The sequence below is a fragment of the Elephas maximus genome, chromosome 16 (genome assembly GCF_024166365.1).
Source record: "Elephas maximus indicus isolate mEleMax1 chromosome 16, mEleMax1 primary haplotype, whole genome shotgun sequence".
Taxonomy (NCBI): Eukaryota; Metazoa; Chordata; class Mammalia; order Proboscidea; family Elephantidae; genus Elephas; species Elephas maximus.
The window spans coordinates 77,678,991-77,703,969 of NC_064834.1; the positions used below are offsets into that span (position 1 = coordinate 77,678,991).

Here is a 24,979-nt window from a genome sequence, read left to right on the forward strand (position 1 = left end):
CCTTGAATTTGGACTCTAGCCTACTTTACTGTGCCCACTAAAAAAACCCACTGCCTTTGAGCTACGGCTGCTAACCAAGAGGTCGGCACTTTACAGCGAGGAAATAAATTTCTCTTTGTTAAAGCCATTCACTTGTGGTATTTCTGTTTTGGGAGCACTGGATGACTAAGAAAATCTCTAAGACAGATTGTTACAAAACCCACAAGGTAATAAGGTCACTCATCACTGACAACTTCATAAATGATGCATCTTCTACCCAAAGTGCTTTTGCTTTGAGAGGTATGCCACAGGAATTCTGCATCCTTTGGCTCTGGTTCCATCAACATGAAAGATGGTTATTCCAGAATGCTTTCAAGGTTTGACTTGGCTAACTTGTGGGATAGTCTAGCTTAGAAAGTGCTCAAAGTTATTTTCTGGGAAAATATCCTACTGGCAACGCAGGTGGAATCCATCCCAGTGCCATTTTTTACTTTTCTCATTGCCTAATGTCTTCGCATGGAATTGTGAGCCAGATTCACCTACCCGTTCTCCAAGGGCAACCCCAAGCCTGGGTTCCACTCTGCCCTGACCCTGCCTCAGGGATCCTGCAGACCTCTGTGTTCTCACCTGTTTCTTCCTTAGCCTCCACTGGGGCAGGAGTCTGCTGATGAATGATGCATTCCCACCTCACCAACTACACCTGTGTCTACACCACTTTAACTAGCTGACAGCTGGCTGATGGTGTTGATGGGTTGCTAGAACTTCCAGCAATGTGCCATTTCCATTTTGACTGAATTCCCCACAATCCTTTTCAACAAAAAATATAACAGTTAGCCTCTTTGGCATGTAGATTGCAGGGTTATAATTTTTCTCTTTCCCTGACCCTCGTCCCACTTCCTAATTTCTTCCCTCTAAAAACCCTGCCTGGAATCTCAAAAATGGGTTTGCAGGTCACATATTCAGTGCTTCTACCCAACATTGGGTTTGAGTCCCATCATCAACTGAGAATCCAGAGTACCATGTCATGTACTGCTAAATCCCCCCATTTGCCTTCAACAAAGGGTCCTGGAAACAAGTTCGGAATGAATCCCTCTGTACATAAAAGCCTTCATTCACTGAATGAAATAAAACTACCTGGTTCCCCCTGGGGACAATGAGATCATAGGCGGTGAGGGGCTTTAGGTTACTCAAAGGAAAGGTGTGTAACACAAACCTTTATTATTTTAAATAACAAGGCCAGGTCCACAGGGTGCACAGACTCGATTACTCTACTGCTTTGTACGCTGTAGGGCAGGGTGACCCTTTCCCATTTCTCTTCCTCAGCCTTGTGGGAACACTTCATAGAGTAGATCACATGAAAGGACATCATGTTGTGTGATACAGAAAAAAAAAAGTGGCACAATGACATTCACCACGGCTTCACTTTGCTGTCCTGACTGTCCCAACAAGCCACGCAGCTCTGCTCAGGGAGGAGCTGTAGAATGCTTCTTCAGAATAAAATCCCATCCCTTGGGGCGTATTCCATTGGCTTCTTCTCCTCCTGCTTCTGCTGGTATCTGGACTTCTGGTAGAAAATGATGATGACCACGGTGACTATGTCTAGAAGAATGACGAGCAGCATGAGCCAAAACGAGTGTCCGTAGTTATGGGTTGCTCCCTTCTGATTGACTACTGTGTAGAGCGTCTGACATAGCTCCTCTGAGAGATGATTGGGCTGTGTGTTCACCACAAACAGTATCATGGTCAGGAGGATAAAGACGGCTGAAAAGAAGATGAAGTTTCATGAATGACACGGTAACACACTCGTTTAATGCCGCTTATTTTCTTTATGGGCTGTACACTTTACAGGCACTTACTGAGTATCTACATCAAGCTTTACACACTTTAGGCATTAGGGAGAATACAAAGGAAATGTAAGGCACAAACCAGGTTACAAATGTTACATAATGAAGATTGTATAAGGCAGGAGCAAACATCCAGCTCAAATCCTTTCAGAAGCAGTTGCAGTGAAAATCCTAAATCAATAAAAGGATACATCTATAGCTCGCTGCCAGGGGTGGTGTGCATAGTAGGTGAGTGAGAGAACGAGTGAGTGAGAGGGTGAGTGAGACCAAGAATGAGTGAGACAGTGAGAGAGTGAGTGAGAGTGAGTGAGTGAGAAGGAAAGAGTGAGTGAGTGAATGAGTGAGAATGAGTGAGTGAGTGTGTGAGAGAGTGAGTGAGAAACAGAGTGAGTGACAGAATGAGAGAGTGAGAGAGACTGTGAGTGAGGGAGTGAGTGAGAGCAAGAGAGTGAATGAGAGAGTGGGACAGCGAGTGAGTGAGAGAATGAGAGAGTGAGCAAGACCGTGAGTGAGTAAGAGAGTAAGTGAGTGAGACTGTGAGTGAGTGAATGAGTAAAAGAGTGAGTGCGTGTGTGTGCATAAGTGAGTGAAGGTGTGAGTGAGTGAGTGCGTGAGCAGGAGAGTTAACAGCGAAACTGGCAAAGGAAGACAGAATGGCTGAGAGACTTGGGAAAGAGAAGGAAGGAAACCTCCATTTCTCGTACACGAAGCATCCTGAGCAGAGACAGGTAGCACTGAGCTCGGACCTTCCTGCGGGTGTGAAAGACAAGTCTAGCTGGGGCGCGGGCGGTACCTGAAATGCGCTGTAGGTGGAAAGCCTGGAACATGAGATCTGGAGCCTTGAGTTTTGCCCCGTATGCAATGGGGAGCCACTGCCTGTGGTGAAGCAGGAGCACTTTCCTCACTGAGGTCATCTTAAAAGATCATCTTCTGTGACGTGCCCTCCCTTGTTACCCTTCACGCTCTCCTCCATACGGAACATTCTTTAGTAGGTGTCATGGATTGAATTGTGTCCCCCAGAAATGTCTCTCAGCTTGGCTAGGCATAATTCCCAGTGTTGTGTGATTGTCCACAATTTGTCTTCTGATATGGTTTTCCTGTGTGTTGTAAATCCTACCTCTGTGATGTTAATGAAGCAGGATTAGAGGCAGTTATGTTCATGAGGCAGGACTCAATCTACAAGATTAGGTTTTGTCTTAAACCAGTCTCTTTTGAGATATAAAAGAAAGAAGCGAGCAGAGAGACGGCGGGGGTTGGGGGGGACCTCATACCACCAAGAAACAAGAGCCAGGAGAATAGCACTTTCTTTGGACCCGAGGTCCCTGTGTTGAGAAGCTCCTTGAATGGGGAAGATTGATGACAAGGACCTTCCCCCAGAGGCAACAGAGAAAGCTTTCCCCTGCAGCTGGCACCCTGAATTTGGACTTCTAGCCTCCTAGACTGAGAGAATAAATTTCTCTTTGTTAAAGCCATCCACTTGTGGTATTTCTGTTAAAACAGCACAAAATAACTAAGACAGGACAACACTTTGGGGAGCCCCCACGGTCCAGTGAGAAGAACGCAGTTCTGGAGTCAGATAGAGCGGGGCTGGGTGACCCGGGGGTGGTGTATTTAACTTCTCTGGGCCCCTCTCCTCACAAAAGCCGGTATTACAGGACTCGGGATAAGGTGGGTCTGACTGTCTGCAAGTGCCCGGTACTTAAGCCACTGGGGATCCCAAGGGCAGAAGTCCCTTGGGACACACTCCACCTGACTCCCCACTGCTGACATTCACCCACGACTAACTGACATTCCGGCGTCAAGAGTGCCCCGTCTGCAATGCACACCTCAGACATTTCCAAATGGTCCTCCAAAAGGCCCTAATTAGAGGGCTTTAGCGTGGCGAGACTGCTCTTGCCCTCCTGGATGACAGACCTTCCTCCTCAATGTCACGGTTTTATTTCCTGATAATTTGTATGTACAAATTCCCTGTCTTCTGATGGTCTCTAAGTGCCTTAATTATCCTTCATCAGACCCTTGTGAAGTTTCCTGTAAAAGCTTAATCATAAAGGGACAGGATGAATACCGGTTTAAACCTTTTCTCTGAAATGGAATGCCCAGAGCTTTGATTTGGATTGCCAACACAGACATAAATGCCAGCCTGAGTCCCTGAAGGGGACAACATGCCCAGGGCCCTGGTCTCGGTGCGGCCTCTAACTGCCTGGCTTCTCCAGCCTTGCGGAGGACTTGCGGGCAGGGGAAGCCATGTGATAGAGGCAGGGACTTCCCATCCTTCCGGTCTGTAACCCCCACATCACTTTCTGCTCTCTGGGACTTGGGCTCCTCAGCAGAGGCATGAACTGGTTGGATCCAACCGTCTGCAAGGTTCTCTCTGGCTCCAACATTCTCTATATCTACCATCATGCCTCCAGTGCCGGGGCCCAGCCACCACCAGGCCTGTGTGGGGCAAAGGGCAAGCTGGGGTCAGAGGGCACGTGAGCCTGAGAAGGGCTACTGCTGTTCTTTCTCCTCAAAGCAGAGACTGCTCCTGTTCCATCAGAAACAAGCAAAGAAGTCACCTCCTCTTCCTCCCTGTGGAACCCCACCCACTTGTCTGCCAAACAAGGAGAGTTTCCTAAAGCTCAGACCCAAAAACCTAACCAGTTGCCTTCGAGTTGACTCTGATTCAAGGCAAACCCATGTGTGTCAGAGGAGAACTGTGATCCGCAGGACTTTTAGTGGCTGATTTTTTTGGAAGCAGATCGAAGGCACCTCTGGGTGGACTTGAACCTCCAACCTTTCAGTTAGCGCCAAGTGCATTAACAGTTTGCAGCACCCACCAGGGTCTCCCAGGCCCTGAGGGGTTTTACAATACTTCTCTCTGGCTCAGGACACCCCAGAAGTTGACTTGGCCCATGCCCTCCCGCTTTGGCTGCCCAAGGCAAGGACACTTCAATGGCATCTTGGTCACAGCTCCTTGCTGAAGGCCCAGCCTCCACACTGAGCTCCTTGTCAACTGAGCAGTTTCTAGAAGTGCCCCAAGCTGCACAGCTCTTGGGAAGAAACATCAGAAGTCTCTGGAGGCCAAACTTAGGGCCAGCCCACCTATCAGAGCACCCGATCGAGGGGTTGTTCAAGAGGACGGGAACGGGGCTTTCCTTCGGCCAGTGTTGGAATCCTGTGCCCTCCCCGCAAATCAAAGTCTCAGATCATTGTCTGCCCACCTCGTGACCCTCTGTGTGTGTTAGAACTTGCCCCTGAGCTGGGGGAAGGAATGTGGCCTGAACTCCCTGCTTATCAAACAATGCTTTGTTCTGAGGAGTAGGTGGGGGCGGAGCGAAGCCTGTCTGGGCCCCCATTTATTCAGCTTTTCCCCCACAAACATGCTGTGGGCTTTGCCGTGGGCGAGATCAGCCTGCCCTCCCTGAGGAGGCAGGGAGGAAGGGAGGGAGAGGTGGAAGCCATAGCCTCACGGAAAACAGTGTTTCCTTCCTTTTTGTTTTTGAACTTGTCGTAAGTATATATGTAACACATTGTTTGCCTTTTCAACATTGTCCCACGAACAATTCAGGGACGTTAGTTACTTTCATCATGTTATTCAACCATCACCCTCCTCAATGTGAAGAAGTGGTGGGCTTTGAGCCCAGGGAGGCCACAAACATGGGCAACACTGGGCTGATTTGCTTTACCGGCCCCACACCCTGTCCCCTTGCTCTGGCACAAGTGTCCACTCTCACCCCTTGGCTGGGGAGGGGCAGCCCCAGCCCCGCAGTTTCAGAGTGGGAGACGACCTCGGCCACGTCTATCAGTGAATTCAGCCCCTGGCTGCGGTCCTGGTTCAGGTTATGAGAAACAGGTCCAGGACTTTTGCTTAACTGCCAGGAAAGAAGTCTTTGCTTCTGGGGCTGCTGAATTGGGCACGTGCCTAGAGCTTCTGGAAGGCGTCCTGCCTTTACGAGGACGAGCCTGGCTGCCTGGAAGCAGAGCCAACAGCGAGGACATAGAGAGAGGGTGATGGAGGGAGACAGCTCTGAGAACACGGCCGGAGACCCTCAGTCCAGCTGCGCCCGAGGCCACCACTTTCCCTGGCTGGGCAGCTTGATGGGCAAAAGCAAACCTGAAAACAACCTGTTTTCTGCCCGGGAAAGAGGCCCTAATGGTCGCTGAATGAACCGAGCTATAATCATAGAAATATCTCAGGGAAGGAATCCCAGCGTTTGGGTCGGGACATGCGAGTTTCTAACGTGTCCCTCAACCTTCTGACTCTTAACCTGACTCCGAAGTGGAGAAGACTGACGTGTCTGGCCCAGGTGGGTGCGCATTAACTTTGGGGGTTGGTTCTTTTTTACCATCAGCAGATGGAGTCCCCCGGTGAATGCACACGGCTGCTCACCGAAAGGTTGAAGGCTCAAGTCCACCCAGAGGCACCTCAGAAGAAAGGCCTGGCAACTTAATTCTGAAAAATCAGCCATTGGAAACCCTGCAGAGCACAGTTCCACTCTGACACACTTGGGGGCGCCACGGGTTCTAGGTCGACTCCATGGCAGTTGTTACTGGTAGTGACAGCTCAGAAGGAGAGGAAAAGGCCATTTGTGCATGAACATGGCTAAATCAGCCTGCTGCCAAGCTCACTGCGGCCGAGGTGTGAGTCTGCAATGTGACCACATGCCCCCAGACCAAGGTCCCACCTGCTGTCACAGCTTCTTTAGTAAAGAGCGCCTGTCTCCCGTCTACCAGCGTCCCTGTCTGGTCAGGGAGGTAAACGGCTCTTTCTCAGACCTGCGCTGTTCTGGAGTTGATCACGGCAGCTCTTCCCAAGTCCACGTTCAGTGCCTCACATTGGCAGCTTGCAAATGATCAAGGGGGACCATTTACACCGTTTAATTAGCAAGAGCTACAAGTCAGGGCTCCCCCGCCTGGAGAGCTGGTGGCTGAGGCTTCACTGGCACCCACGGTAGCCGTAGCAGAGATATGGGGCCTCTTCCAGCCACCTGGCACTGGGTGCATGGTGAGCGAGAGAGGAAGGGAGCAGGAGAAACCAGGTTGACTGGCAGGGGTACCCCGCTGACCTTGACCCTGACTCTGAGTGGGTGCGAGGCAAAGCTGTGGTCCACTGCCATCCTGGCTCCATCCTCCAACCCAGTACCCTCAACCGACTAACAAACAAAATAGCCTAGCAGCCACCCCCAGGCTCACGGGTAGCCCACATGAAGGGCATCGGCCCCGATTCTCCTAAGTCATGTTGTTTGTGGTTCTCTGCAGTACAGCCATGCAAACATACTATACTCAGGTGTGTGTATGTGTGTGTATCTACATGCACATGTGTGGAAGTGTATACCTGAACATAGTTGCAGGCACTGTGTACATACGTGTACATGTACGTGTGTGTCTGTGTGTGTACATGTGTGTACATATACATGTGTGCATGCACAACTGTGCGTGTGTGTACATCCATGTAGCTGCACACACTGCGTTTAGGTGTGCACGTGTGTATATGTGTGCAAACGTGTGCTTGTGTGTGCTGTGTACTTCTGTGCATCTCACAGGGCCTGATGTGGAGTTAAGGACACCCAGGGGCTCAGTGATGTTTCCTTGATTTATGAGTCCTTAGTTTAATGCCTTTCATGTTTGGTAAAGTAAAAAGGTCAGCGAGAAAGAGGGCACAGCTGCTGCAACAATGGACTCAAGCATGACAGCGATTGTGAGGAAGGTGCAGGACGGGCAGAGTTTGTTCTGCTCTATATGGGGTCAACAGGAAGCGGAGCCGACTCAATGGCACCTAACAACAGCAGTTTAATGTCTCACATTCCTTAGTCAAACGCAAAAACCGTCTTATGTTATATTTTCTAATGCCTCCTCTTTACCCCACTCCTTGCCTCCCATCAGTACATCTGACACAGAATTCTATTTCCAAAAGGTACGTAATAATTGCTGTAGGTGGACAAAAATAAAAGCCAGCCCCCAGCACAAGGCCCAGGACACAGTAGGGCCTCATAACTGCCTATGGCGTGAATGCGATTGCGTCCAGTCGTCTGAGAGAGGCGAGACGGTGAGGAAGAAAACGTGGATTTCCGCCGCCAAGCAGCGTTTCCTCTCGGGAATACTCACCACTCAGTCCATTCCAGGTATACACTCCTGTTGGTCCCAAGAACGTCTGGTAGGGGTTGCTGAAGGTGTTGTAGCAGGTAAATGCAAAACTCAGAATTGAGGTGAGCAAACTCAAGACCAGGAACACGATGATCACCGAAAGCAGAGTCTTTTGTGAGGAATCTTTCAATGTTCCTAAAACTAAAACAGCGTTTGGTAAGTACCTGGTGCAAAACTCTAGACTGAAGAGCTACTCAGCACTCCTATCCCGTGTCCCGCCCGCACTCTCCTCTCTCAGATACTTAAGCTTGGAGGGGTCTCTAAGTCATGCAAGCACAGGACAGGGCTGGACTCAGAGCCCACATTCCCTGCTCTAGGTGACCCCGTGCACGTCAGAATGAAACACTGCTGGTCCTGCACCATCCCCATGATCGGTTGCAGATCAGACCATTGTGATCCACAGGGTTTTCACTGGCCGATTTTCAGAAGCAGATCACCAGGCCTTTCTTCCTTGTCCATTTTAGTCTGGAAACTCCTCTGAAGCCTGTTAAGCATCACAGCAATAGGCAAGCCTCCACTGACAGGTGGGTGGTGGCTGTACATAAGGCACATTAGCCCAGAACTGAACCCAGGCCTCCTGCACGGAAGGTGAGAATTCTACCACTGAGCCACCAATAAAACCCTAAAAACCCAACCCGTTGCTGTCAAGTCAATTCTGACTCACAGCAACCCTGTGGGATATGATAGAACTGCCCCATAGAGTTTCTAAGGAGCAGCAGGTGGATTCAAACTGCCTACCTTTTGAAAGTTAGCAACCTGAGCTCTTAACCACTGTACCACCTAGTTCAACTTTATTTCTCAAAGTGTATGGCCCAGAACTGGATGTAGGGTTCAAATAAGATCTGATACTCACCTATATAGGAGCCTGTGCTCTTTTGATTTGGGAATCTTAATTCTATTAGTTCAGCTTTCTTTTTTTTGTCATCAGTGCTTTATGAAGGAGATAAATTCCCCTCCCACTGGACAGAGAACGAGCATGAAAAACGTGGCCAGCCCAGTCCATGGTCCAAGACACACCCTTACCCGCTGGTGACAAAGGGCCTGACCTTAGACATTCGTCCAGAGGAGAATGTAATGCAGAGAACACACAGCCGAGAAGACAGAGAAGAAGGGCATGACAGCGAGAAAATGCAGAAAAGAAAGTGGGTAGGAAAGAAAGAAGCGCAGGAGGAAAGAAACAGGGGATATTGCCTCATGTGAGCATGGCCACACAGCCCTTGAAACCCCTTAGGAGAACAGAATGGGCTCCAAAAAGCAGTTGCCATTGAGTCAAACCCAAGTCATGACAACAGCATGTGTGTGAGGGTAGAAGTGTGCTACACAGGGTTTTCAGCGGCTAATTTTTCAGAAGCAGATCACCAGACCTTCCTTCTGAGGTGCCTCTGGGTAGACTGGAACCTCCAACCTTTTGGTGAGCAGCTTAACCACTTATAACACCCAGGGGCTCCAAGTGGACTCAAGAGGGGGGAAATTTAGAGCTCAGCAGCATAGAGACAATAAATGACCTACGCACCCCTGACTAGAGAACATTTTGCTCCTGTCAAGGAGAAAAGGAGTTGGAGTCAAGGCTTGACTCATACATGTGCATATACTGCTACTTGGTGGTGACTGGACTGTCTGACAGTTTTTTGTAAAGACCCATGTTGTTGTTATTAGGTGCCATCGAGTCGATTCCAAAACACTGCTCAGTCCTGCATCATCCTCACAATCATAGCTATGTTTGAGCCCATTGTTGCAGCCACTGTGTTAATCCATCTCTTCGAGGGTCTCCCTCTTTATCAATGACCCTCTACTTTACTAAGCATGATGCCTTCTCCATGAAGTGGTACCTCCTGATAACATGTTCAAAGCAGTTCAAAGTACGTAAGATAAAGTCTTGCCATCCTCGCTTCTAAGGAGCACTCTGGCTGTACTTCTTCCAAGACAGATTTGTTTGTTCTTCTGCCAGTCTATGGTATATTCAATATTCTAGGCCAACACCATAATTCAAAGGCATCAATTCTTCAGTCTCTCTCATTCATTGTCCAGCTTTCGCATATATATGAGGTGATTGACAATACCATGGGTTGGGTCAGCACACATTAGTCTTCAAGGTGACGTCTTTGCTCTTTAACACTTTAAAGAGGTCTTTTGCAGCAGATTTGCCCAGTGCAATGTCGTTTGAGCTCTTGACTGCTGTTTCCGTGGCTGTTGTTTGTGGATCCAAGCAAAATGAAATCCTTGACAGCTTCAATATTTTCTCCATTTATCATGATGTTGCTTATTGGCCCAGTTGTGAGGATTTTTGTTTCCTTTATGTTGAGGTGTAATCCATATTGAAGGCTGTAGTCTTTGATCTTCATCAGTAAGTACTTCCAGTCCTCTTCACTTTCAGCAAGCAAGGTTGTGTCATCTGTATATGGCAGATTGTTAATGAGTCTTCCTCCAAATCTGATGCCCCATTCTTTGTTCAGCATGCAGATTGAAAAAATACAACCCTGACACACACCTCTTCTAATTTTAAACCTTGCAGTAGCTTCTTGTTATGTTCAAATGACTACCTCTTGGTCTATGCACAGGTTCTTCATGAGCACAAATAAGTGTCCCAGAATTCCCATTATTTGCAATGTTTTCCATAATTTGTTATAATCCACACAATTGAATGCCTTTGCATAACTGATAAAACACAGGTAAACATCTTTTTGATATTCTCTGCTTTCAGCCAAGATCCATCTGACATCAGCAATAATATCCCTTGTTCTACATCTTCTGAATCCAGCTTGCATTTCTGGCAGTTCCCTATCGATGTACCGCTGCAATGGTTTTTGAAAGTGCTTCAGCTAAGTTTTACTTGTATGTAATAATAAGGATATCGTTTGATGATTTCCTCATTCTCTTTAATCACCTTTCTTTGGAATGAGCACAAATATGAATCTCTTCCAGTCAGCTGGCCAGGTAACTGTCTTTCAAATTTCTTGGCGTAGACAAGCGAGTGCTTCCAGCATTGTGTCCCTTTGTTGAAACATCTTCGTTGGTATGCTGTCAATTCCTGGAGACTTGTTTTTCACAAAAGCCTTCAGTGCAGCTTGAACTTCCTCCTTCAGCACCATCCGTTCTTGATCATATGCTACTTCTTGAAATGGTTGAACATCAATAAATTCTTTTTGGTACAGTGATTCTGTATATTTCTTTCATCTTCTTTTGATGCTTCCTATGTTGCTCAATATTTTGTCCATAGACTCCTTCAAACAAGCCTTGGATTTTCTCTTCAGTTCTTTCAGCTTGAGATATGCCTAGCATGCTCTTCTCTTTTGGTTTTCTAATTTCAGGTCTTTACACGTGTCATTATAATACTTTACTTTGTCTTTTTCAGCTGCCCTTTGAAATCTTCTGTTCAGCTCTTTTACTTCATCATTTCTTCCAAGAGCTTTGGCTACTCTACATTCAAAAACAAGTTTCAGAGTCTCTTCTGACATCCATTTTGGTCTTTTCTTTCTTTCCTGTCTTTTTAATGACCTTTTGCTTTCTTCATGTATGATATCCTTGGTGTCATTCCACAACTTATCTGGTCTTTAGTCATTAGTGTTCAATGTGTCAAATCTATTCCTGAGATGGCCTCTAAATTCAGGTGGGACGTACTCAAGGTTGTCCTTTGGCTCTTGTGGAATTGTTTTAATTTTCTCCAGCTTCAATTTGAACTTGCATCTGAGCAATTGACGGTCTGTTCTGAAGTCGGCCTTGGACTTGTTCTGACTGATGATATTGTGCTTTTCCACCATTTCTTTCCACAGATGTAGTGGATTTGTTCCTGTGTATTCCATCTGCCTTGGTCATCTAGTGCTGCTGTAATAAAAATGCCACAAGTGGATGGCTTTAACAAAGAGAAATTTATTTTCTCACAGTCTAATAGGCTAGAAGTCCAAGTTCAGGGCATCAGCTCCAGGGCAAGGCTTTTTCTCTCTGTCTGCTCTGGAGGAAGGTCCTCCTCATCAATCTTCCCCTGGACTAGGAGCTTCTCTGCACAGGAACTCTGGATCCAAAGGACACACTCTGCTCCCCACCCTGCTTTCTTGGTGGTACGAGGTTCCCCCCCGCCCCGCTTGCTTCCCTTTCCTTTTACCTCTAGTAAGATAAAGGTGGTGCAGGCCACATTCCAGGGAAAGTTCCCTTACATTGAATCAAGGATGTGACCTTAGTAAGGGTGTTACAATCTCACCCTAATCCTTCTTAACATAAAATTACAATCACAAAATGGAGGACAACCACACAATACTGGGAATTGTGACCTAAGCAAGTTGACACATATTTTGGGGGGACATAATTCAATCCGTGACATTCCACACTTTGGCCCCCAAAAATTCATGTCCTTGCCACATGTAAAACATTTTCACCCCATCATATTATAGCAAAAGTCTTAAATCAACTCCAAGTCCAAAATCCAAAAATTTTGCTTAGTTTATGAAATCTAGAAAGCAAGTTATCTGCTTCCAAAGGTACAATGGCAGTACAGGCACAAGCTAGACATTTCCAGTACAAATGGGAGAAATTGGAGGGAAAGAAGACATAACAGGCACCAAGCAAGTTAGCAGAACACATTACATTAGCCCTCAAGATTTTACAAATAATCCTTTCTTCTCTGAGACCGTTTACACAATGGCCCTGCCCTGCAAACTCTAGGTATTGGCCACACTCTGGATTCTGAGTGAAGGCCCCTAGGCCCTGAGCTTCAGCTTTGCCCGCCGGTCCCACTGGGACAGCAGCTGTGCTCCCTTGGCTTTAGACACACCATTCCCCTAGTCCATCTGAGTGGTGGCTCCAGCTTTGCTTCCCTTTTCTTTTATCTCTTGTAAGATAAAAGGTGGGGCTGGCCACATTCCAGGGAAACTCCCTTTACGTTGGATCAGGAATGTGACCTTAGTAAGGGCTTCAATCCCACCCTAATCCTCTTTAACATAAAATTACAATCACAAAATGCAGAACAACCACACAATACAGGGAACCACGGCCCAACCGTGACACATATATTTGGGGGACAAAATTCAATCCATGATGCCATCCAACAAGGTCCACGTGTATAGTCACCATTTACATTGTGGAAAAAAGGTATTTCCAACGACTAGCACTTTGGTCTTGCAAAATTCTATCATGAGATCCCTGGTGTCCTTTCTGTCACCAAGGCCATATTTTCTGCCTACTAATCCTTCTCTTTTATTTCCAAATTTCGCATTCCAATCATCCATAATTATCAATGCATCTTGATTGTGTGTATGATCAATTTTAGACTGCACAGGCTGTTAAAAATCATTTCTTCATCTTTGGCATTAACGGTAGGTGTGTAAATTTGATTAATAGTCTACTAACTGGACTTCTTTGTAGGCCTATGGATATTATCCTATCACTGACAGCATTGTACTTCAGGATAGATCTTGAAATGTTTTTGGGAATGAATGCAAAGCAATTCTTCTTCAATTTATTGTTCCCATTATAGCAGACCATATGATTTTCTGATTCATAATGGCCAATACCAGTCTGTTTCAACTCACTAATACCTAGGATATAAATCTTCAAGTGTTCCATTTCATTTTTAACAACTTCCAATTTTCCTGGATTCATATTTTATACATTCCATGTTCCAATTATTAATGGATGTCTGCAACTGTTTCTTCTCATTTTGAGTCATGCCACACCAGCAAATGAAGGTCCTGATAGCTTTACTCCACCCAAGTCATTAAGGTCACCTCTACGTTGAGGAGGCAACTCTTCCCCAGTCGCCTTTTGAGTGCCTTCCAACCTGAGGAGCGCGTCTTCTGGCATTATATCAGGCATTGTTAGGCTGCTATTCCTAAGGTTTCACTGGCCAATTCTTTCAGAAGGAGACTGCCACATCCTTCTTCCCAGAGTGCCTTAGTCCAGAAGCTCTGCTGAAACCTGTCCACATGGGTGACTCTGCTGGCATTTGAAATACGAGTGGCAAAGCTGCCAGCACCACAGCAACATGCAAGCCACCACAGGACGACAAACAGACCAGTGGTGGAATGATCCGTAATCATATTCTAATGACTCATAGAATATGAATCAATTCTTGGTATTTTCCTCATTGCTATGCATCCCAGGTAAGAATTCTGAAAGGCCTTTGGTTAAATAAAAAATGTCATGCCAGCCGCCACCTGTTGCCGGGGTTGGATGGGTGGAGCCTGCTGGTCCTCGCCCACGGCTTCCCTCTGGTCAGGGGCTGGGGCTTTAGGAAGGCCCTGGCGGTGGGCTGAGTCTCTGAGTCTTTCAGACTCACGTGGAGATGCAGAATTTAGGAGGATTCGTGTGGCTATACTGTGGCATACATGGACTCTTCCCCTGGTAGAGGGTGAGAGCAGAGGCAGAATGGGGAAAAAAGAGAGAAAAGCACCAGCAAAGGAAACACCGGATGCAAGGGGCAGAGTCAAATGGTTCAGGTGTTTCAGAACTTAGTCACCACAAGACTCCTTTCCCATTCCACAAGTAGCCAGCCTCTCCCTCATACTTGAAAGGGCAGGTCCAGGGTCTGCTCAGAACTTTTCTGGGGACTAAATGAACTTTCTCTCTTACAAAGGTTGGCAGCCAGTTAAAACAGTAATTTGGACATTGAACTAGAACATTGGAATTTCAGCCTGAGAACAATGTCATATGTCCCAGACAGCTGGCTGGGCTGTGGAGGCTTTTTCTGCTTGCCAAAACTTACCAAAAGCTGTAACTGTGTGTTGGTCTTTACGTGCTTACCATCCTATTTTCAGAGTGAATTAGAAAGTGACAATCAAATTTAGCTTTGTTTTCGACTGTTGGTAAGACTTAAAAGGCATGATTTTTCAGATGGCAATCCATGTGGGGTCTATTGATTCATAATTTTCTATGTAGTAAGGGTACCAAACCAAAAACCCCACTGCCGTCGAGTCGATTCCAACTCATAGCAACCCTATATTGAACCCTGGTGGCGTAGTGGTTAAGAGCTACAGCTGCTAACCAAAAGGTCAGCGCTACTTGGAAACTCTACTGGGCAGTTCTACTCTGTCCTATAGGGTCGCTATGAGGAAGGGTACAGTGCATCTTAATTTTAATTGTCGTATTTTTTGAGCTATTTTTCAGTATTCTGAATTCCTTGCCACAAAAGTATGACAGCTATAGTTCCTGGCTCAGAACTCAAACAATGAAGGCTGAAAAATTAGTGAAATTAGCAAGAATCAAATAACAATAAACCTCAGTAACATCTGACAGCTGCTCTCTGGCTACAAAATTAGGAAATACATTCCGTTCTTTTTTCCTTCCTTTTAGGGACAAGGGTTTATATCAGAACGTCACCCTGACAATCGGAGCTAATTGCCACTGATTCTGGCAGCCTCAGGAGGGGCCGAGAACATCTCGGCCACCTCCGCCTTGCTGCAGTGCAGGGGTGGACAGTGTGCAGAAAGAGTGTGGTCACCTGCCCCTGGCTCCAACCCAGAGGCTTAACCCCCACAGGCCCACGTGCTGTCCGCCCTTGTAGCTCTGTTTTCGGTAGGTCCACAGGGACTGAGAAAGTGCTGCGGGCTTTGTGAGTGGGGTGAACTGCCTCATGCCTCCTCAAGCACCTGGCCACCAGGGAGCTGCTAAGCTGGGGACCACAGTGCCACGGGAACAGCTGTCAAATCCAAGATGGCAGAGCGGCCTGGGAGCTGTCCCAGGGAGTCGGGCAGCTGTCCCCAGCCTCTCAGGAATTTGCCGTGATTCTCTGCCGGAGGAGAGAGGCCTGAGCCCTGGGGACACCTCTTCTCTTCCTATACTCTCCAACTTCTGGTGTGATCACATCCCTGGGGACAAGTAGCTCCTCCCCAGGAACAGTGCCCCTGCATGTATGGGGGGCTGTGTGTGTGATTGAATGTGGTGAGGTGTAGGTGTGTAAGTGTGCTATGTATAAGTGTGGTGTGGTGTGTGATATGATGTGTAAGTGTGTAAATGTGTATATAAATGTGATGTGATGTGTGTGATGTGATGTATGTGTATGGGAGTGTGGTGTGTGTGTAGTGTGGTATAGTGTGTGTATATATGTGTGTGTGAGTGTGGTGTGTGGTATGTGGTGTGTGTGTGAGCATGGTGTGTGATATGGTGTGTGTACCTGTGTGTGAGCGTGGTGTGTGGTATGGTGTGTGTGTGAGTGTGGTGTGTATATAGTGTGGTGTGTGGTATGGTGTGTGTGTGAGTGTGGTGTGTATATAGTGTGGTGTGTGGTATGGTGTGTGTATGAGTGTGGTGTGTATATAGTGTGGTGTGTGGTATGGTGTGTGTATGTGTGTTTGAGTGTGGTATGTGTGTAGCATGATATGTGGTATGGTGTGTGGGTGTGTGTGTGTATGTATGTGTGTAGTGTCATATGGTGTATGTGTAAGTGTGTGCATGAGTGTGGTTTGTATGTCTGTTTGGGGTGGGGGGATAGGAGTGGTGAGAAAGGGGCTTATAAACTTTGGAGAAATAAATGGCAATTATTCATTTCTTTGCAATTAATTCTTCGGATTTTGCAGCAAATTTGTTTTCCAATCATTTTTAGCTTGGACTAATAGTGCAATTTTGAGTTCACTGAGAATAAATGGGGGTGGAAGGGAAAGGAGGCTGGTGGGCAGCAGGAGCCAGAGTGTGGTGAAGAAGTTTCCTGCTAGGTGATCGTTAACTGCAATGCGTGGCTGACAGGCAGCCCACCTTTAAGCCTTTCTCTCCACCTCCCTAGGAACATCTTCAAGGTTGTGTCAAGTGCTTTCTCCTACAGTTTATGTCCTCTGCAAGCAGGCCACAACCAAGAGGCAGAAAACAATACTCAACATAGCGAAGCAGTCAACCCAGCCCCGAGCCACAGAGGTAGCCGTGGTGTTCAATCGTGATGAGAATCGGCCTGTGCTCGGATGACCTGGGAAGGTTTTTAAAACTGCAACTGTCAAGGCCTCACTCCCAGAGATTCTCAGTTGGACTGGGGAGGGTCAAGTACAGGTATCATTCTTCATAAATAGCCTGGGAGGGTCTGACTCAGAGTCCCAGAGTCACCGCTGAAGGCCAAGTAATGGCTCAAAGGATGACCTACCTCTGTACCCAAGAACAGAGACCCCAAGTGACATGAACAGAAATGTTTTCAATAAAAACATGTCCTGTCAAATGATTCTGTAAAGTAATGTTCCAGTCAGGGCACAGGCTCAGAAATACTTGAAGTTACTTTCACAGGAAGTCCATGTTGTACTGCAGGGACTTCATTTTCCCATTACTGCTGGTGTGAGGAAACATTACACGTTACGTCCCTTTAAGGCCACTGTTCATGCAGCTTGGAAGGTCCGAAACCAGAGGCGAGGTGGACATTTAGCAGGCTGCGAGCCAATGTTCCTCTAAACCAGTGGCCTTGGAGTCAACTCCGACTCATGGCCACCTTGTGTGCGTCAGAGAACTGTGCTCCATAGGGTTTTCGATGGCTGATTTTTTGTACGTAGATCTCCAAGCCTTTCTTCTGAGGCACATCTGGGTGGACTTAAACCTCCAATCTTTTGGTTAACAGTCGAGTGTGTTAACCATTTACACCACCCAGGGACTCCTGTGTTGTTCTAGCAACTCATGTTTCAAGATTCTGCTCCAATGATCTGTGTCCCAAGGAGCCCTGGCACACATACCTGCACGCACACTTGCTCTCACCTGTGCTCACTGCTGCACCTGCACTCAGTGCGGGGTGCTGTATTTAGCAGATGCAGGGTCTTCCTCCCTGACAGCCCACCTACGCTGGGAACTCTGTGCAATTCCACTCCATATGCAAGCACCTCACTCACATAGCAGCTGCTCAGAAAGGTTTTGAACTGACATTAAACATACAGAATTTGCGGAGTAGCAAAGGCAACGTGCTCACTGGTTGACATACGGGACCCGTCGTTCTTCATCTAGATGTTTGACAGGTTGGACTGCATCTAGGCAACACTGGTAGATTCCCTGGTCAGCCTGGGCTGGCCAAACAATCAAATTATTAAATTCTGAAGACTCGGAAACTAGTATGTTTTGATTTCAGAAATACTAGTCTCATAACTGAAAGTGTGACTGAGCCTTTGAAAGTCTTAATTTCTAGTTGATGTGACGCAAAACATTCCTTGTCTTCCTATGAAGCTGAGGTGGAACGAGAGGAGGTATGTGGTGTTTCTGAAATACTGGGCTGACGTTGCTTTTGCTAACATCTAAAATGCAAATTTACAATGTGGGAATACAACTATGTTGTGTTGGATTTAAAGAAATCATTTCATTAACAAAGTCATGTTGTTGTTAGGTGCTGTCGAGTCAGTTCCAACTCATAGTGACCCTATGCACAACTGAATGAAACACTGCCCGGTCCCGCACCATCCTCACAATCGTTGTTATGCTTGAGCCCATTGTTGCAGCCACTGTGTCAATCTACCTCCTGGAGGGTCTTACTCTTTTTTTTCTGAGCTTCTATTTTACCAAGGATGATGTCCCTCTGCAGGGACTGATCCCTCCTGAAAACATGCTCAAAGTATGTGAGATGTAATCTCACCATCCTTGCTTATAAGGAGCATCCTGGTTGTACTTTTTCTAAGACAGATTTGTTCTCTGTTTTGGCAGTCCGTGGTATACTCAATATTCTTCACCAACATCACAGTTCAAAGGTACCAATTCTCCCTTGGTCTTCCTTATTCATCATCCAGCTTCCGCATGCATATGAGGCGACTGAAAACACGGTGGCTTGGGTCAGGTGCCACCATAGTCTTCAAGGTAACATCTTTGCTTTTCAACACTTTGAAGAGGTCTGTTGCAGCAGATTTACCCAATGCCATGCATCGCTTGATTTCTTGATTGCTGCTTCCATGGGTGTTGATTGTGGATTCAGGTAAAACGAAATCTTTGACAACTTCAATCAAAGCCATAGACAAACTATAAACCCAGAGCTTGTGTCTAGAACTCAAACTCCTGCCTTTATGCATTACCTTTAACCCAAAACCCATTGCTGCCGAGTCAATTCCAACTCATAGGGACCCTACAGAAGTGCTCCACAGGATTTCCAAGCCTGTAAATCTTTATGGAAGCAGACTTCCACTTTCTCCAGCAGAGCAGCTGTTGGGTTTGAACCTCCAATCTTTCATTTAGCAGCCAAGTGCTTAACCACTGTGACACAAGAGCTCCTCCCATTATGCATTACCCAGGACTACGTGGTCGATTTGCACCTGGTAGGCGATGATGCAGCTTTTCAAGTGAAGACGTAAGGACTGCATAACCAGTGGCCAGCCAACCAGTTGCCTGAGTCAGCTCTGACTCGTCATGGAGAACCAGGTGTATCGGAGGAGAACTGTGCTCCATGGGTTCTCAATGGCTGACTTTGCACAAGTAGATCACCAGGCCTTTCTTCTGAGGTGCCTCTGGGTGGGTTGGAACTGACTTTGGGTTAGCAGCTGACTGTGTTAACTGTTTGCACCACCCAGGGATACCAGGGACTGAATGAAACCAAACCCACTGCTGTTGAGTCAATTCTGACTAATAGAGACCCTGTAGGACAGAGCAGAACTGCCCCATAGGATTTCCAAAGCTATAAATCTCTACGGAACCAGACTGCCACATCCTTCTCCCATGGAGTGGCTGGTGGATTCAAACTGCTGACCTTTCCATTAGCAGCTGAGTGCTTTAGCCACTGCACCACCAGAGCTCCTTAAGGACTGCATTAAAAAAAAAAAAAAAAAACCTGTTGCTGTCGAATCGATTCAACTCATAGTGACCCTATAGGACAGAGTTGAACTGCCCTGTAGGGTTTCCAAGGAGCAGTTGGTAGATTCCAACTGCCGACCTTTTAGTTAGTAGCCAAGCTTCCTAGAGCCTGCTGATACCTGTCCAAATCTTGTATGCAACATCTGTTCAAAGCAAAGTCCGTTGAACATGATATATTTTGTATCTATAGATTCTTTGTTGTTGTTGTTAGGTGCTGACAGCAACATATTTTGTATCTATAGATATTCATAGATATTTTGTATCTATGGATTCTTTAGCAGGAAGTTTTAAAATAACTCAAATTCCGTTTTAAATAATTTATGTGTTGTTTTTAAATTAAAAAAGAATGTTATACATTCAAATATTAAAAGTCAAATACATCGCTAAATCAAGCCATCGTTCTTAATGACTTATTTCTACCCATTGAGAGTACGGCATTATTATGCAAGAAATCAGAAAAAAACAGACATTCCTGTAAAATGGACAATTAATGGAATTAATGAAAATATAATATCAAGTCCAGTAACACGAGATACTTTGGATACTTTTGATTTGAATGCAAATAAAAATTGGTTAAAGAAGAGATATAGGAATAAGAAATTGGTTGTGATTTCCACTTTATTTTTTTCCCACATACATACTATTAATGAAGTCTGCACAGAGGCTGTTGCTCCAACTAAAAATCCAGTGAGTATCATTAAAAATGGTGTTGTTATTGGTCCTTACATACCGCATTGCTACTACATTTTTTTTAATGCAGCTCTACTCTGTCCTATAGGGTCGCTATGAGTCAGAATCGATTCGACGGCAGTGGGTTTTTTTTAATGTAATTATTTACATGTCAATAATCTTGGCAGGTATTATCTAAACTTACCAAAACCCATTGCCATTCAGTAAATTGCAACTCACAGCAACCCTATAGGACAGAGTAGAACTGCCCCATCGGGTCTCAAAGGAGAGGCTAGTGGATTCAAACTTCCGACCTTCTGACTAGCAACCGAGCTCTTAACCACTGTGCTACCAGGACTCCTATTTGAACATAGCCACTGGGAAAATGACTTAACTTGTTATACTAATAGACAAAACCAGAACTGAAGAAGCTGAAATAATGAGATGGTGAGTTTTCAAAACTAAAAAGTCTGCTCACATCTACAGCCTAACTCAAAACTCACAAGGATATCATTTTTTAATGGTTATTTGGCCCAAACATAGGATTAGATGAATACCACCCAGTTAATTCGGTCTTACTACATCTGTTCAAATTATTTTATCATTTACCTTTAAAATCTTTATCTGGTTCTGCAAGTCCACCATCCAATTCTTGAATACTCCTGCCACGGAAGAGTCCATAGGCGATGACCACCCTTCCATTTGAAATGCTGTCATTGATGGTAATTGTGCTGGTGACCCAGGCTTTTGTCCCAAGAATAGAGCAAATGAGGATGGCAGACGCAAGGCTTGTGAAAGTGCCCGCTAAGAACATCAATGTTTTCTTTCTTGTAGGCATTTTCTCAGGAAAAGAAGTTCACTAGGGTTAAAAAAAAAAAAAGATCTTTAAAAAATATTTTTTAGACCTTATCGCTTGGAGTCCAGTAAATAGAAATGGAGTCTAATATTTTGTCGTGATGTATAAGAGCTTGGTTTTCCTAGGAAGGGTTATGCTAATGAATATTGAACTATGAACATAAACGTGGTCAGAAAGGTTTACAGCAGCTGAACTTTGGTCTGGAGTGAAGGGTTGCTATGGTGACAGCCAACCAGCGTGAACAAGGGTGTAGACTTGGTCTTCCCAAGGATTTCCTCAATCACGCAATTAATTTATAACCACTTCATCACGTGCCATGGATGCAAGTTCAACTACCAAGTCAGGACAGGTCTGAAATTCCTAGAAAACAAGGGTGTGGAGTATCTGTACCCCAAAATGTGGCTGAAGTTGCAGTTAACAACATTGAGTCCACTCTTTCAAGAATTGCTTTACTGGCTGGTGATTTGACACAATTGTTCCTAAAGAAAACCCTAAGGACGCTATGCCTTTGCAGTGGGGTCACTAGGGTTGGTGTCACCCAGTGCGTGAGGTAACTCATGATGTTACCCCTGCCTCCATGGATCTCCTCCCATACCAGATCATACAAAATCCTTGGCACAGTCTTTTTGTACTAACATTATTCGTAAATCACAATTCCCATATATCACTCCTTTTCCTTTAATTACCACTAGTTCTCAAAAAAGTTATCGATATATGTTCACAAATGCTAATTACCACAATATTTGTAGCTAAAACACCAGGAAATTTGACGAAATTAGCGACTATAGAAACGCCAGCAGCAACAAAAAGAGTGGTGCGTGCTGGTAGCACGTGCAGACGAAGCCACGTGGTTTGAAGCGTCATTGTAATTGGGTAATAATGACAGCTGGGGCTAGGTCGCATTAGAAGGTCCAGAAAGTAAGTTAGCACTGAGTTTTAGCCTTGTAGGTCTATTGATACACATAAGCTGGGCTTACGAAAAATGTTTTTGTTGGTGTAACTAACTACAGGGATATTTTTATAAAAAGTAATAAATTTCTGCTAAAACACTGCACAGAAATTTTATAAACAGCCATTTTGGTGTCACCCCCTCTGAGAGTGTCACCTGGTTAGGTCTACACTCCCCACACTCCCTGATGTCACTGTGCCTTGTCAAAGTTACCGTGGAGTAGAAAGTGAAAAGCTTACACCTCTTTTTCCTCCTGATTTTTAGAGCTGATTAGAAAGGTGTGTCTTTCTAATTTCCTCTATTTGAATTATATTTGCACATTACTTAAATTATAACTTGAGAAGTTTCATCTTGATTTCTCTTTCCTACTCTGACGAAAGTGTTCTGAACATTCTTGCATTAGGTCTTTAACCCTCTTAATCTCTCTGACTGATCAGCTAATAGTTTATAAAGTGTCATTTCTGGCCTTCAGAGAAACTCCCGCATTTGACAGGCAGATCATTTCTCAGAGTGATAAACAAATGTTTACAACATGTTTGCATTCCTCTTTTTATTGTATTCTTTGTCTGATTATGAAGTAATACTATCTCTGTGTATTAACATCCTGTACTTTTCTTGGCTACCCAACCACAAAAAGACCCTAGCACCTAGTTTATTTGTGGGAGTAGTTGACTGCCTTTCCCACTGAAGCAACGAGACTCATTTGGTTGCTCACCATTGGGTTCCCAGGGTGTGTCAAAGAGGCTGTCACGGAGAAGTCACTCAGCAAATATGTGTTGAATGAATGACTGAAGATACACGCACAGATACTCCACTATTGAGGACCTTTATGTTTTGATTTTTAAGTTGTTATTGAAAAAGAACAGTGCGTGACGTCCTTATCATACACCTTGGTCCATAACTCCAGTTATTTCCTTCCTTAGATTACTGGAGGTGAGTCAAAGTACGTGAATTTTTACGGAAGCTGTTGCTATGCATTGCTCAGTCGCCCTTTAGAAAAATGGGTGCAATTCTCTTCTCTCTAGTACTCTGTTTCTGGCCACTTTGACCTCCCCAGACTCTGATCTCTTTCTCTTGAACTCCATAAAACCATGAGAGTCTTTTTGGTTCTCCCTTTTGCACGGTGACCTGGAACCTCCCTCTTTGGAAACTCTTTGGGGTAGTTGTGAGTCTTAACCTAACTAGAGTCTCTCAGGCATTATAGCCCTGTACTGTCTGATTTCAAGTGTCTGGAAACCATTCCTTTATATATATATTTTTTCTGTTTTGCTCAGTTTTTTTTTTTCCCCCCCAAACTGGAGGGTAAGTCTGATCCCAGTTACTTACTCCATCACCACCAGCAGAGAAAGTCTCCTTTTTTTCCTTGAATGACAACATGGTTGCCACATTCTCTCTTCCTCAGCATTTTGTATACATTTCTTTATTGTCTTTTGACAGTCAGTGTGGCCAGCCCTCCACACGTGACTTACCTAATCTGATGACACTGTTCAAGGGTCTTTATTTGTGAACTGCATACACTTAAACCTGGCTATGTTTTGGTTTAGATTGTTCTGTATCATTTTTTTTCTCTTTTTCATTTGGATTGTCTTTTCAAACCATGTACACAGTTCATTCCAGAGAATGTTTTCTGTGTCATATTTCTGAATTGAGTGTTCCTCATGTTGAAATTTGAACTTCAAGGTCGCCCATTATTCTTGTGTCGGGTTATCTTTGATCCACCATCTTCTTTCTAATAGCTTTGGTCTCTTTATCTTTTTCCTCTGCATTCACTTTGCCTTTCCTTCATGATGATAATTCATTCTTTTATCCATGTCTTCTTCTAACTTACATATTAAATATGAAATTGTGTGGTTTGGAGTCCCAATTTGCTTCCGTCCCTCTGGAGTCCTTCTGTTCATCTCCTCTTGGTTGTTTTATTATCTCAGAATTAATCCCTTCTTATTGTAAGTTCTAGAGGAGCCCTGGTGGTACAGTGGTTAGGAGCTTGGCTGCTAACCAACAGGTCAGTGGTTCAAACTTATCAGCCACTCCACAGGAGAAAGATGCAGCAGTCTGCTTCCATAAGGATTTACAACATTGAAAACCCTATAGGGCAGTTCTACTTTGTCCTATGGGTTCACCACGAGCCAGAATTGACTTAAGGACAGTGGGTGTATTGTAAGTTCTTATATAGCATAACACATGCAGGGGAAACTGCTTCCATTCATGTCTTCCTTTCCTTTTGCTATATGTTGGCATAGTTCTCATATCATTTCTTTTTTTCTTGCTTATCCTTGAATAGACAGTTCTATCTGACCTTTGGTTTACTCTAATACTGTGTGGGTGAATTCCCCCTACATCCTTCTCACCATATCTGGGATTACTTTGTCTTATCTTCTCCAAGCTTTTGTATTTGACTGGAGTCATTATTTTTCCTGAGTGCATACAAGAAGGAAAGAATGACAAAACACCTAACTAAAATTGGGCTAAATTCACATAAATTTGGGTTAAAGGGAGCCTCATGCATTACCTGCGGTAGATTAACCAGTAAGCAAGGTATGCACAGGCTTCGTTGTGTTCACTTACTAATTTGTAATGAACAATTTCACATGGAACAATTTAACAAGTAAACAATTTCAAAGATGTGGTGAAAACCAGGCGAAACTGTGCTCTACAGGTTAGTAATTAAGTACAAGTAAGCCCATACGTTTTGTTTAGTGGGTAATCCTTCCCTTTGCATAACTTGATGTGGCGCCTCAAGGACTTTGTCTTGTTCTCTCTCCATCTCTTGATTGTGCTCCCCTTGGCTCTGCTCCTTAGTTCATGGACTTTCACTCTTGTCCAGAATTGTATTCTCTCAGC

The 24,979-nt window shown here is 45.1% G+C and overlaps 1 protein-coding gene across 1 annotated transcript; it reads right to left on the reverse strand.

Moving 5' to 3' along the window:
• Positions 1 to 1,468: 1,468 nt before the first annotated feature.
• CLRN3 (clarin 3) lies at positions 1,469 to 21,171 on the reverse strand. Its single transcript, XM_049856116.1, has 3 exons — positions 20,943 to 21,171; positions 7,911 to 8,090; positions 1,469 to 1,740 (listed from the first exon to the last, which is right to left on the reverse strand). Exons 1-3 carry the CDS (start codon positions 21,169 to 21,171, stop codon positions 1,469 to 1,471), a joined length of 681 nt encoding a protein of 226 aa, XP_049712073.1.
• Between the last annotated feature and the right edge of the window lie 3,808 nt (positions 21,172 to 24,979).